Source organism: Haemaphysalis longicornis, unplaced genomic scaffold (genome assembly GCF_048455015.1).
Source record: "Haemaphysalis longicornis isolate Haplotype H1 unplaced genomic scaffold, Haemaphysalis longicornis Haplotype H1 scaffold_10, whole genome shotgun sequence".
Lineage (NCBI taxonomy): Eukaryota > Metazoa > Arthropoda > Arachnida > Ixodida > Ixodidae > Haemaphysalis > Haemaphysalis longicornis.
In genome coordinates, this window is record NW_027526204.1 from 70,404,761 (window position 1) to 70,418,067 (window position 13,307).

Sequence of the window (13,307 nt, forward strand, 5' to 3'; positions counted from 1 at the left end):
ACTTGTACTGAAAGGCTAGTTTGTTCGGCCCATTGCATTTTGTGCGGACTGGAAGGAAGCATTTCTAATGGGCTCCAAAAAGTCCTTGAAGGCATAGAAGCAAAGGACTGCATGCAGTTAACTATTTTCTTGGGTGTTTAAAAAGGAATAAGCTCTCGCCTATCCCTACACCTTAGCCACTACTTTCTCCTTTTTGCTCTTTTATGTTTCTTTTTACTTAACACCATCCAGAACGCCGGCTGGCTAGAGCCCGATCGCTAGCCTCCACGTACGCCGCGGATAACACCGCATACTACGTCGACGCGGCGGAAGACCGCGCCCGGCCCAACTACTACACGGCAGTCGCAATCGCAGCATCCGATGGAACAATCCGCACGGTCGGCAGCTTCAAGGCCACGGACTCGCATCACGCAGAAGAGCTCGCGATCGCCCTCGCCGCGACCGACCCTCGATGTAGAACGATACTTAGCGACTCACGAACAGCGATCCTCCGCTTTGCGAACAACACAACAAGCACCAGTACGGTTCGCTTCCTCCACAGGACGGGCCAAACGCGCCAGCACCCGATCTTTATCAGTTGGTATCCTGCACACGCCGCTCGACCCGGAGGGGCGGATCCGTAACCGGAACGAGGAGGCTGACCGCGCAGCGCGAGGACTTGCGTACCGTGCGACGCACACCAGCCAACACTCGGACCGCAATCGGAACAGCCAACTGCGAGCCGAAGAGAGCGAACCAGTACCACTGGAGACGTACGGAGACATCCTGAGATGGTACCGCCACAACAGGCAGCGACTCCCTGCCCCACACCCGCAACTAACGCGCCGCGAAGGCGTGCTATACCGCCAGCTACAGACGGACTCAATCCTGACACCCGTGCTCGCCAGATACATCTGCCCAACGCTATACAACACCGACCGTTGCATAATCTGCAAGACCGCCCCCGCTACGACAGCGCACATCCTCAACGATTTCACTGGCCTACAAACACACTCTGAAGCACAAGAATTGCCACCAAAAGTGCGTGAAGCCATCACCTCCTCAGACTACAACACACAACTCCAGGCCGTCCGGCAGGTGGAGGAAGCCCTGACCCGACAGCGGGAAGGACCTGCGGTGGCGCAAACCATTACGGGCTCGACCCACCCGGGATCGGGGCCGACCCCCACGGCCTAATTCACTCTGCCGGACACGCAATAAAGTTTCTCTCTCTCTCTCTTTAGTGCAGACTCATTTTACTTTTGATTTATTCAGTTGTCCTGAGCTGTATGCCCTTCCTTTTTTTTTTTTTTTTTTTAATGCGTGAGCATCACTAGTGCATCACTCGGTTCAGTGGGTGAAAAAATGTGTCCTCCCCAGATCCTCATAGCTGAGTCCTGCGGGCAAAGTTTCCTATTGTCTCCGTGGAGCCCAAAAACTGTAATCGAATTTGAAAATTCCTTTCGGGTAATTGGCTACATGGCCTTGCAAAGACCCAAGTGGAGTTGCTAGTGACAGTGGCAGCAGCTGTCAGAAATTCATGGCTGATTCGTTAATTAATTAATAATTAAATAACTAGCATGGGTGATTCGTTAAAGGTCACGGCTGGTTCTGTGATTCCAATTAGCCTGCGTCAACGTACCAAAGCAAAATTCTTGCATGCCCACTTAGTGAATTGGCCAGTGTCGATAACAGCAGCCATCAGAAGCTCTCATGTCCGATTCACCAGTTTCATAGTGGCTGCACCATTGACATACCCACCAACATATATGCTTTTACACGTCAAGAAGTGATGCTGACATATTGTGACGTCAGGAGTGGACGCTTGGCTGCACTCGTGTAACTTTTTTTTTTTTTTTCCTTCCCATCGTCTTATCAACACTAGCACCATCGTCATCATCATCATCAACTACTACAACTACGACCACAACTACAACTACAAGGGCACCAGCGACACGTTAGTATTAAGAAAAATGGCTTTTTAACTCTTTAGAGGAGAGCTCTCAGACTCTTTCGAGTTTTGATGATACTATTCATTATGACTTGTGGTTGAAACAGCAGGAAGCGAAAGTCTGCTAATGATGAGCGATTTAGGAATCAGCATGTGTGCTCTCGACATGGGTCAGGGTTAAAACGTGCTGGTGGCTTTTTATAAAGGTGTAGACGGGGTGAACGGAAGAAAAAAAAAATCTTGTCATGCTTTGACTGGGTGAGGAGGGTTTTCAAGAACGTGTTGCTTTTCAAAGGAAGTGTTTTATTGTTCAATTTGGCAAGCTTGCAGCCAGTTGGGTGCATCTTTAAAAAAAGGAAGAGCAATTTACTTTTTCTAGTTACCTAAATAAACAAAACTTGTGCAGAAAGTGTGGGTGCCAAACAATGCAACTATTCTTTTCTTTTATTTATTTTTTTTAAAAATTACTATTATTTTTTTTAGAGTTGAACCACCGGTGAGCATCATCAATTTGGCCCCAGGTTCTACTCTCTGATTAGGGTACAAGAGCTACAAATTCTTGCTGAGTAGCCATTTCCGTCAGAAAAGTTCTGCAAAGTATGTGCAAAAGTTCTCCTAGAAGCCCGATTTGCAGTTAGAGATTGGCTTTGCTTTAAGAATGGCCTACTTCTTCCTCATGACATTCAGCAGGGTCTTGTTCTGTCCTTGTTTTCTTAGAAAAGCCAGTCTAGTACCTCGTAAGGGGCAACAAATAGGGAACATTTTAAAGCGAACCTTTAGTGTTCCCACTCACTGGTGGTGCCTGTAACACGAAAACGGCAAAACGGAAGAACGAACCGCTTCCAGTGGCCGGAATCGAACCTGGCACATGCGCGTTGTGAAACCGGCGTCTGTCACATTGCTCCAGTTCGACATAGTTGGAGCGGTTTGGAAAACTCCAACGACAACCAAAGAATCTGTCACGAGAAAGCTTCGCGTTCAACCGTCGTCATCGTTTTTAAGTATTGTAGGTTTGAGTCAGCGCCTTTTTTTTTCCCCCACTCGTTTTTAATAATTTTCATTGAATTTCCCCGAAATGAAGTACAGAAGCAGTACCTCTCTCTGTGGGGCTGTATTTGTTTGGAATTTTTGCACTTGTCACATGCCTAATGTGTGTCTTTGCTTCCTTTTTTTTGTTTCACCCTTCATCTCAACTCCTTGCCACCTTCGCTTTTGTGTCCCCTGCCATTCAACCTTTTTGTCTGGACCACTTTTACTGCCTCTCTTTCTGCACTTTGCTCAACTGCGAAGCACTTCCATCTTTCTCGCCACCCATCTTTTATTCCTGCTTCCTCTGCTTCCTTACTTACTATGCGTTCGCCTGACCTTCGGCCTTTCGTACTTTGTGTGTTGCGGTTGCCTCCTCCTGTGACCAATGTTGGTTCAATGGCTTACCTCCGCCTGATTCCGTCTCCCGCTGTCAATCCTTTTTCTCTATTACTCGCCGAACGTTTCTTTATCCCCTTCTGTTGACAACCTCCCCACATGCTTGGTCTCCCCGGGTTCTCCTTCCTGCATTCCCTTGGTTCCTCCATTACCCTCCCTCCCACCTCCCTCTGTGCACAATGCTCGGCAATTGCCCGGCGGTTGCCCGGCGGCCGCACAGAGTGCAGCCCCCTGTCGAGCCCGGCCAGCGGCAGGCTGTTCAGCGTGGACGGTTTCCGGATCAACGCCTCGGTGGTGTTCAGCTGCGACGAGGGGTACACCCTGCGGGGGCCGTCCACCCTGGTCTGCAGGCCGAGCGGCGCCTGGGATCCGCCCACCACGCCCACCTGTGAGTGCTGCTGGGGTGTTCGGGGGAGGCAAGCATTTCGTTGGCGAAGCACCAAGTGTCAGTTTATAAATGCATCTCTTTATAGTTTATAAATTATATATACGTATATATGTGGCTTTATAGTTTATATATATAAATCAGTTTATAAATACATAGATCTACCCACTAGAGGCGAATTTAACTCTTTCAGGACCACCCGAAAAAGTGAGGTCTCGCTACAAATTTTTTATTACATAAAGCAAAGGCACCATCCTACCTTAGCATATACCAAAATGCAGCTAATTATATGTTCTTTGACATACAATACCAAGTTTTACTTCAACACTGACGATAGAACCATGAAAAAATCTTAAAGTAAGAACTTTGTAAAAAAACTACAGAAAAAGATAGAAGAAAGCGTAAATATAAAAATATTAAAAAAGAATAAAATTATTTCAGGATATACAAAATCTAACACAATGCTTCGTTTCTTCATCGCGAAAGTTTGATGCGGCTAGTATAACTGGGTTTTTTGTTTTGTGCGTGATCTCTTTGGCACTAGGGCCATGGCTACGTCGTCGCCCAGGTACACCCGGGCTTTCATCTCGGCGAAAACTTGATCCCTTTCTGAGATGGTGGCAGGAGATCACCACCATAGGTAGTTAACACCCTAGCGAACAAATATAAACCAGCCAGAACATACTTCAAGCGCACATACCTACTCCAGAGACAATTGAAACCGAAACCAACACCCACCTTTGAGTGCGATTTGATGTTCCAGGCTGATCGACACCTAAATCCTCACTCGAGCTGAAATCCGATCTCTAAAGCCGCATTCCGACTCTTCACTGCCACTCTCATCGTTAAAATCCACAGTAGAAGGCGGAGATATGCGAGACGAGATGAGGCGGATTTCTTATCGCGCTCGCGCGAGTATGACGCCAGTTTGTTTACATTCGAAACCACTGCCCGTCAGAATAAAATATCTGATGTGTTGCCGCCTGGCGATAAAAAAAGAAACTTCACAAAAGAGAAAACTATAGTTTTCAAACTATCTCCTAGATGTCGCTAGGTGTTCATCGAGCGAAAATTTGTATTCTGCAGGCTCGTGAAACCATCGATCATATGTGATCGATGGCCTATGGAGCGGTCCCGAAAGAGTTAAACTGCTCATTTGGTCAAGTTCTTTGGCATGTGCGGTCGTTGCGGGATGACACCATTTTGTCACAAGCTTTAAAGCGTCTACGAAGTAAGCTTCCGGGAAATTATAGTCGTGCATGGCACCCTCGAAGGGCTCTTGGGACGTGACTAAGAAAGTTTGTCATGTCCTTTGGCTCATGGTAAAGACACTGAATCAAGGTGGAAATGTCTGATGACTGTTTCTAGCTGTTGACTGAGAGCATCTAGCCCATGTTTAAAAATATTTCTCGGCCAAGTTTCTGGTTTTTTTTTCTCCTAAAAGCAAAGGGCATTCAATAGTACTAAATTTTTTCTCTGATGTTTCCTCTTCAAGCAAACTTCTAAGATGAACTACTGCTGCAGACTTTCACTAAATAGGAAAATAAGAGATTTTGAATTTACAGACGTCAGAGGTCAGCAAATCGCTTGCTGAAAGTCTTCTGAATCGCTGAAAATTCTGAAATTTCTGAATCGCTGAAAATCGCTGAAAAGTCTTGTGACTAGTTTCTCTTTAGGGTAATCCTTCAGGGCTTCCTTTCACCCGCTAAAATTGTCAAGCTTCGGGACTTGAGAAATTTGACCACCCTTTTATCCAAAATTATTTCAATGCTTTGGGGTTTGTTTCTTTTCCTTTTTTTGCTTGAGCTGCGTGGAGTTCAGTCATTGCTTTCTGCCTGTTTCAGACGGTGCTAATTTTTCTTAAAAATCATCTTTCTACACATGGAGAATTCTCCTTATTAGGTATTCAATCCGAGTTGGTGTAAAATAATTTGGGGCTATCATTTTGGCCCCGAACGCCAGTTATGTTGTGTTTCCTCAAGTTTGAGTTTTCGGCATGCTGATCTTAACTTGCCAAGGTGCTCTAAGCTACAGCGGAATGTATTATTTAAATCTGTGTGAAACCCATGAATGTTGCACACGATGTTCTCATTTGAAGGTGAGGTAAGCTGCGGGGGTGTATGAAACCAGACATACGACAAGGACACGGGGTTTTAAGGGTAATGCCCCTTAGGACCAGGGGCTGTTGGCGTCTCCTGTCGTCGTCGTCGTAATCATTGTTTGTCCCTGTAGTCACAGCACTAAAACACCGAGAAACTCATTGACGCCTTGCGCTAGAACGTAACGCGTATTAAAAAAACACCGGGCGTTTACGCCTCGCGCTAGAATGTTTTTTGCATCAAAGACATGAGACTTTGAATACCACTACCCTCCAACGGTTTCATCTCCATTGGCAAAAACGCCAAGGCGCCAAGAATACATTTATACGCTGCATGCTCGCCTATCCCCAGGTTTCACGTTAGTGGAGATGGCCCGTTTTTATTTTTATTTTTTTTTTCCTAATTGGAAACTGACTAGCTGAAGCTCTCTCTCTCTCTCTCTCTCTCTATATATATATATGTATATATATAGTATAAGTAAAGAGTCGGATACACAGCAAGGACAATAACAAAGAACGTTTACTTACGTAGCGGCAATGGGACTTGCCTTCATCAGAGTACAGTTATGAAATCATGTAACTGTACTCTGATGAAGGCAAGTCCCGTTGTCGCTATGCAAGTAAACGTTCTTTGTTATTGTTCTTGCTGTGTATCCAACTCTTTACTTATACTATTTCTGCATGCTTTGTGAGTTTTAGCTTTCTCTAGATTTATATATATATATATATCAGTGTGTCGAACCGAAAAAAATACCGGTTCGGTTACGGTTCTGGTTCAGGCGAAATCATTTCGTTCCGGTTCAGTTCCGGTTCGACAAAATCACATACCGAATCGGTTCGCGAACCGGTTCGGGAGCTTGAACCGATTCGCGAACCGGTTCGATAACTTGAATTATCCCTGAAATTAAAAAAAAAACATTTCGTAGTTTCAAACGACAGTCAAATCAAAATATAAACAAAAATTCAAAATGCTGCTGTTCCCCAAGGGCAGTGGCGCAATTTCAAAGCAAATTTAAACAATTACCAGATATTACAAAAGCAGGTGAAGTGGCGACGATTTACCACCTACTTTCTCACCCAGACTTTATGTTGTCCTAGCGACTATTCATATTTTCCGCCCTTTCCTTTTTTGTTGAAATTGCAATCGTCGCTATGGAATCGCTCATCACGCTAACCTTGAATCCTTAAATTTAGGCCTGCGTACTGGCGCGTTCAAATACCAGCGCTTAATACCAATGGCGCACATTCTTTATATTTGTAACAAAACAGAAAAATTCTACAACAGGCACATAAATAGTACCAATGAATTAGATTATTTGGTAACGGTGAATAATTTGTTAGCTGTCACCTTATCGAATGTGTTAGCCACACTTTTGTTAAAAGTAAGCTTTAGTTAACGCTCAGTCACTGCATTGATGCTCTGACCGCTGCAATTCATTTTGCGATAGCTATACCGGATGTGTGCATTACAATCATGCAGTATGTCATCGTACGGCCTGACCCCCGGCCATCGTTCATGTGCTACATTGCGGAATCATATAACAAATTATTCTGTTACAAAATGAAAGGGAAATTTTACGCGCGGAGCATGGGATGGGACTTTTATGGGTAGACGCTCGCTAATTCGTCCACAGCAGTACTCCCCTCCGGAACGAGCAGTAGAAGTAATGTAGCGAGTTGGGCAGTCAGTACAAGTGCACATTCGAAAAACTGCAGATCTGAAAGAGACAAGACTGCATCAGCAGCAAACGGCTTAGCCACTGAGCAGCTCCTGCGGTCACACTTGTCAAGTATTAACAATTTGCAGGTGTCGGACCTTTTAAACAAATTACGAAATGCAAAAAGTTTGCACACATCAAGTGTGGGCTTTCGCTGTTGCGCAGTGGAGCACTCCTGCAGCCTGATTGCTCCAATAAAGTCGCAGCTAGGGAAGGGCAAAGTCGTTTTATATCCCCTGCAAGCTACGGAGAGTTACATTTCGTTTGGTCTGCTTGCACTACGCTCGCTCTTCCAGCAGCAACAGACCATTGCTACATTGGTCCTCATTCATTTTCCCTGTTGTTACATAGAGCGTGATAGTGTTCAATTGTCTGGAGGGACAAGTGCGCGAGCGGGTACGAAGTTGCACCACAGTTGTGGCACAGCGAGGAGGCACACAGCCATCGTGCTGATGCGGGCCGCGCATGCTAACATTCTACAATCTCAAACCATGCGTTATCACTAGGTGTCTCCCGCGCAGTCCGGAACACGCCGCTCAAGCGTTATAGACAAGCCTTTTGCCGACTGTACGTGACAGAAAAAAAAAGGCCTGAATCACGTTGACTGTGCAATATCAACAACGGAGGGTCGAACCGTTTCGGCATGAACCGGTAACCGTTATTTATTTTTTCGGTTCAGTTCCGGTTCGGGTTCAGCGTGCTCAAAAAATAACGGTTCGGGTTCGGGTTCAGTTCCGGCAAAAATACCGGTTCAGTTCCGGTTTCCGGTTCGGTTCGGTTCCGGTTCGACACCCTGATATATATATATATATATATATATATATATATATATATATATATATATATATATCACTCACCGCAACGAACCCGTGGCGTCTGTTCTCTTTTTTCAGGCACGGCCCCTCCGCCCTGGATCATCATCCTCAGTGTTTGCCTGGCAGTGTTAGCGTCTCTGGTGCTGTGCTGCCTGGGATTCTTCTACATCATGCGGCGGCGGCGGCGGCGGACGCCCCCCGCCCAGGGCTACCGGCGGCAGATCCGCAAGCCGGGACCGTACGATGCAATATCCAACGACGAGGTGGCCAGGCTGGGAAAGCCGCTTCCCACCACGAGCCTATGAGGGGCTCGCAAAGCCCCTTGCCTCCACGGGCCTATGATGGGACAGCCGGGAAAGCCGCTTCCCGCCGCGAGCTTGTGATTGGATGGCCTGGAAAGCACTTCCCGCCGTGAGCTTATGATAGGACAGCTGAAAAAGCCGCTCCCCGCCACAAGCTTATGATGAGACCTGTGACTGACACGTGACCAGAGGCTGAATTGGAGGGGCGGCTACCAGCAGGCCGTTCCCAACTGTCGTGCAGAAGAAAACGTGCGTCGACTTTCGACCTGTGTGCCAGGACTGCTTGAAGGGTGCATACAAGAACCTCTCTTCAACATGCCGCGGTTTAAACGTGTCCAGCTTTCTTTGTGCGTCGGACCAGTGAAATGTGGCGAACAGTTTGCAGGTGTTTGAGCATGCCGACGGTGTATCGTCACAAGTGTTGCTGCAAGAAGGTGTGCCAGTGGCGCGGTCGTCAAGCCTGGAAGCACTTCCGGCGAGAAGCATGTTTGCCTTCGGTATCCAAGATGGACGCTGTTCTTGTTGCAGGATGTTAACCTTTTGCAAGTCGGCGATTGGTACGGCACCCGTGAAATAATCGTGCGTACAATTAGAGCAGTCAAGCGCATTTGTACTTTGACACGCCTGTTATTCAGCGAACTTTTTGTTGCTGGGTGGATTCTCTTTGGCATTATTGCTGTACTCGTCAGTCAGCAGCAGTGAGCCTCGTTCACGAAGTTCTCGCTGGCGACCGATTTGACGCATGCTCTGGTGACTGTACTTTAAACAGTCTTAACCAACTTTAAGGGTGTGGCTAGGGCAAAGAGGAACGTAGTTACCCAGTTTTGTGACGGGCACTTGCATTTCTAGATTGGTGCGCGCGCAGTCTGTGGTACACAGCGTTGCGTAAAAAAAAAAGAGGAGTCGGCAAATCATGCGCGCTTTGTGAGGAACCACCAGCTGTCTTCACTGTTCAAAGGAAGGCCGACCGGCCACACATTGCGGCTGCAGCAAATGTTAGTGGCAGTGTCCATGCACTAGTGTGCCACTGTTGTTAATTTTCAAAGTCGCTACTTTTGAAAAGAGGCAGACAGGACTCTAGTTCGAGTGCAGTACTGTATCGCGAATTGTCGAAAGGCTGTCCGAAAATGAACTCTGCAAAAAGTGGATTCACACTGGGGAAGACTCACAAGTAAGTGAAACTGTCACCAGGTCTCTGATAGCTACGGTATTTCCTAGACATCTGTATGTAAGGACTAGGCTGTCACAGGCGTGGCCTGTAATAACCAGCCTCTGCGGGGGTATAAAAAGGCTGCGTGAGGAGAAGACGCTAATGTGCGGGAAACCCACGTATCGAGCTATCGTGCTGTGCTTTACGGCATCTTTTTCTGCTTCAGGTTTTCTCTCTCCCACCACGCCGCCCTTGACAGTCAAAAATTGAGAAATTTGATGCGCTTTTTAAGTCGGGGTACAAAGTAGCTTGCCAAGAGTAGCTTGCCAGATGTCTGGAGCGCCGCACCTTTGACCTATTGATGCGCTTTTCTGCTGTAAGCTAAGCTTCAGACATGGCTAGGCTGTGAATGCGTAGAAATGACACTAGGCCTGAACTGTGCCTTGGTTTAAAAAAGAGACAAGAAAAAAAACTGACACCGCAGTCTATTTCATTTCTCGGTGGTGCATACTGAATTTGTATACAGTTCAAGATGCCTATGTTTTCGTCATCAGCGCTGCGATGCTGAAGATAGTAGTGCCTGCATAGTAATGCCTACACTCAGGTAAAAATCTAGGGTTGCTGCGCATGTCTCGTGGGATCGTCTGCCTATTCAGTTCTTCAGAAACTTGTGTCAGTTGTGTTTTAGGTGAGGCCAAAGAAAGACTTGCTGTGCCCATATTTTGTGTTTTTGTTCAATAGTTCCGCACAATTCATCAGAGCCGTTTCTTGCCCCCCTTTTAAATTAAGTGCGATCATTGACTGTTGCGTACTGTTTGTGTGGTGAGGGAAGACACCCGCGACACTTGACTCCTAAGAATGAGCTACACGAATGAGACTCCTAAGAATGAGCTACACGAATGATTCATTTCAGTCTGATGTTCTCTAAGCTTGATGTTCTCACTGGGGCCAGGTTATACTTGCTTCAAGTAGGTCGGTGCGAAGACAGGGCATGTACTGACCCGCTATGTTTGGTTAGCACATTTTCTCACAGTTCTGAATGGTTTTAATTGCGCATCATTAAAAGCCTCATGGGCGTCGTAGTTACAGCATTTTCGTCATGGGCATATGAGGTTATGCTTTTTTGAAGAAGATATCGAGGGGGAAATCCGGCTCTATGATAAAAACGAAACAGATAATGTACCGATGGACTGAAGGCACGAGTTATGTGCAATTTTGCATTTCTTTGTTGCATTTGCGTCTGTGTTGAGTGTTTCCATTTTGAGAGGTGATAGGGGTGTTGCTAAACATGAAAATAGGCGATCGACGGGTACTCTCTCTTGATAACAAGCCCTTATTTATGTACCTTCATTTTTGTGCGCTGCAAACCTACTATGTGTAACGTTTTTCAGTGCTGATATAACAATGTCTGTGGAAGGAACAAGTACGCTTCTAGCAAAGCATACAGAACCTGGAACATTGTGTCAGTTGCGCTATTGTTGTTAGGCTCTGTTTGTATCGTTTGTTCGAAATGCAGTCTTGGCATCAAATTGTGCTACAATGTAAGTCGCAATTTCACTTCCCCGTTTGTATTATTAATATCGTTGTCTTGATTCAGTGGCTACACTACGGGTGACAACTAAGAGGCCCGTGGGCATCTGAAATATCTCTGAATTTTCCAGAAGTCTTGCTTGAACTGTTTTTGTATGGATCCTGTCTAGGATGTTTCAACTGTCTTTGCAGTGTACTGCTTCTGCCGTGCACATTGTAGGTTGCGGTGTGCGCCGCTTGTGCCTTCGACGTGCAGTGTTTTCACGTTTATACCCTGAATAGGTCGTGCTGCCAATGACTGATGGGTAGCGAGTTACCAGAGCCGCAGTGCGGCAACACTGCTGATGATGATAACAGCACGTACTTAATGAAGTTAGCTGCTGTCATAAAGCTCGCAACCTTCCATGCAATATGTAGAGTATGCAAAAGTTGTCTGCTTAGCTTTTTGTACCTTAAGAAGCTGTTTGTGGTTTCTTCGTAAGCCAATCCATACCATCAGTGGATTTGTGGTCATACATGCCCTAGAAATGCACTTGCTCTATTGGTACCCTGGCTAGTCTGTGAAAGTCCGACTGAGTGGTCTTATTTTATAATCGCCCGCGCAATGCTTAAAGCGGTGATTTTTGAACGGACCGTTTTTTGCACCGTTCACATCGAAGTTTGTGTTTGGGAGACTGACTGTCTACCCAGAAGCAACCGGTTTTTTAAGAATCTCAGCGCATGTCGTGCCACAATCGACGCTCTCTTTTCTTTTCGCGTTCTTGTTACCTATTTTGCGTGTGCCGTTGAATTGTCCCTACCAATCAAACAAACCTTTTGGTTTTGTCAATACGTGTGACAACCATTGCTAAGTCTTACACTTTCTCTCTAGTACTTGTTCTGCACATTTTGTTTGTTGCTGGAGTCTATTCAGCTGTGCTGTAGTGTCTGTTCGAAATGCTAGCAGTGGTTGTTTCGTTTCGCAAAGTGAGCATTTGATATCTGCTGTATATGTAAAGTCCTGGACTTGAGTTAGTGCCATACGCCAATGGAAAGTTTCAGTTGAGCACGTTTCGAGTCTTGCGCTTTGGCTGAGTGATGCGGAAATTTTGCAGAAAGTTTGTATAAAGCTCAGCAGCATTATAGGAACACACAACGTTGTCGCTGCCCAACTCGCCAGCACGCAAGGCTTTCTTGACCAAAATGCTCCGCTATCGTAATTTTGTTTTTTGTGGTGCAAAAATCCCATGTTAAACGTGACATTTTTTGTTGTGGTTGTTTAAATGTCGTGAGCCCGTCAGCCATGATTGCTCTTCAGATGCAGTCGCATTTCATCTTGCAATTTAAGGCAACGTTGGATGTTTTGCAAGGATTCTGTAGGCATTTGATATGGCTCATTTTTGGTCCAGACTGTCGGCAAAGGCTTGCTGAAGTTCCCACGGTACAATTATTTACAGCAGGGGCCCAGCATTCCTGTCGCACATGCGCAATCTATTTTTTGGGCATTACCAAGTCCCTTCGCCTGAAGCCTTGCCTAGTGGATCACGTTCGTGTGCGAGACGGCCTTCGGGGCAAGTGCAGGCTTGCTGCCATTGCCTAAATTGATTTTGTGCCTGCGTGAGCCGTGTGTGGGCCACCCATCCAAGTGTACAAACTGTACTAAAAAGTGAAAAACCATGAGTGCGTGTTGTGTGTGTTTCTATTTGTGGGGGGAAAGGGGGGATGTCTGTTGTAGGAGCTTCATATGAGCAAATGAAAGGAAGACTTATTGCTAGACAATTACTATCGCAGGGTACTCAAGGATATGGCTGTGCCACAAGTGCATTCCCTGTGTCGTGTGTGCTTCATTGTCGTCATCGTCATCACCAGCCTATCTACGCCAACTGCAGTGCAAAGGCCTCTCCCATAGATCTTCCATTACCCCGATCCTGTGCTAACTGCGACCAATTTATCCCCGCAAACTTCTTGATCTTAT

The 13,307-nt window shown here is 46.2% G+C and overlaps 1 protein-coding gene across 4 annotated transcripts in view; it reads left to right on the top strand.

Annotated features, from left to right (window-relative positions):
• The window catches only part of LOC144158723 (P-selectin-like), a 58,051-nt gene extending 45,039 nt beyond the window's left edge, over window positions 1-13,012 (top strand). For 3 of the 4 annotated variants that reach the window (XM_077689803.1, XM_077689806.1, XM_077689804.1), the window contains 3 exons: window positions 1,865-1,936; window positions 3,576-3,743; window positions 8,450-13,012. In XM_077689803.1, the coding sequence (XP_077545929.1) occupies window positions 1,865-1,936; window positions 3,576-3,743; window positions 8,450-8,676 (467 nt within the window). In that variant the 3' untranslated portion in view covers window positions 8,677-13,012. Of the gene's footprint in view, window positions 1-231; window positions 1,223-1,864; window positions 1,937-3,575; window positions 3,744-8,449 lie in introns of those variants that run through there. The other variant, XM_077689805.1, reaches the window with a different exon arrangement.
• The last annotated feature ends 295 nt before the right edge of the window (window positions 13,013-13,307 follow it).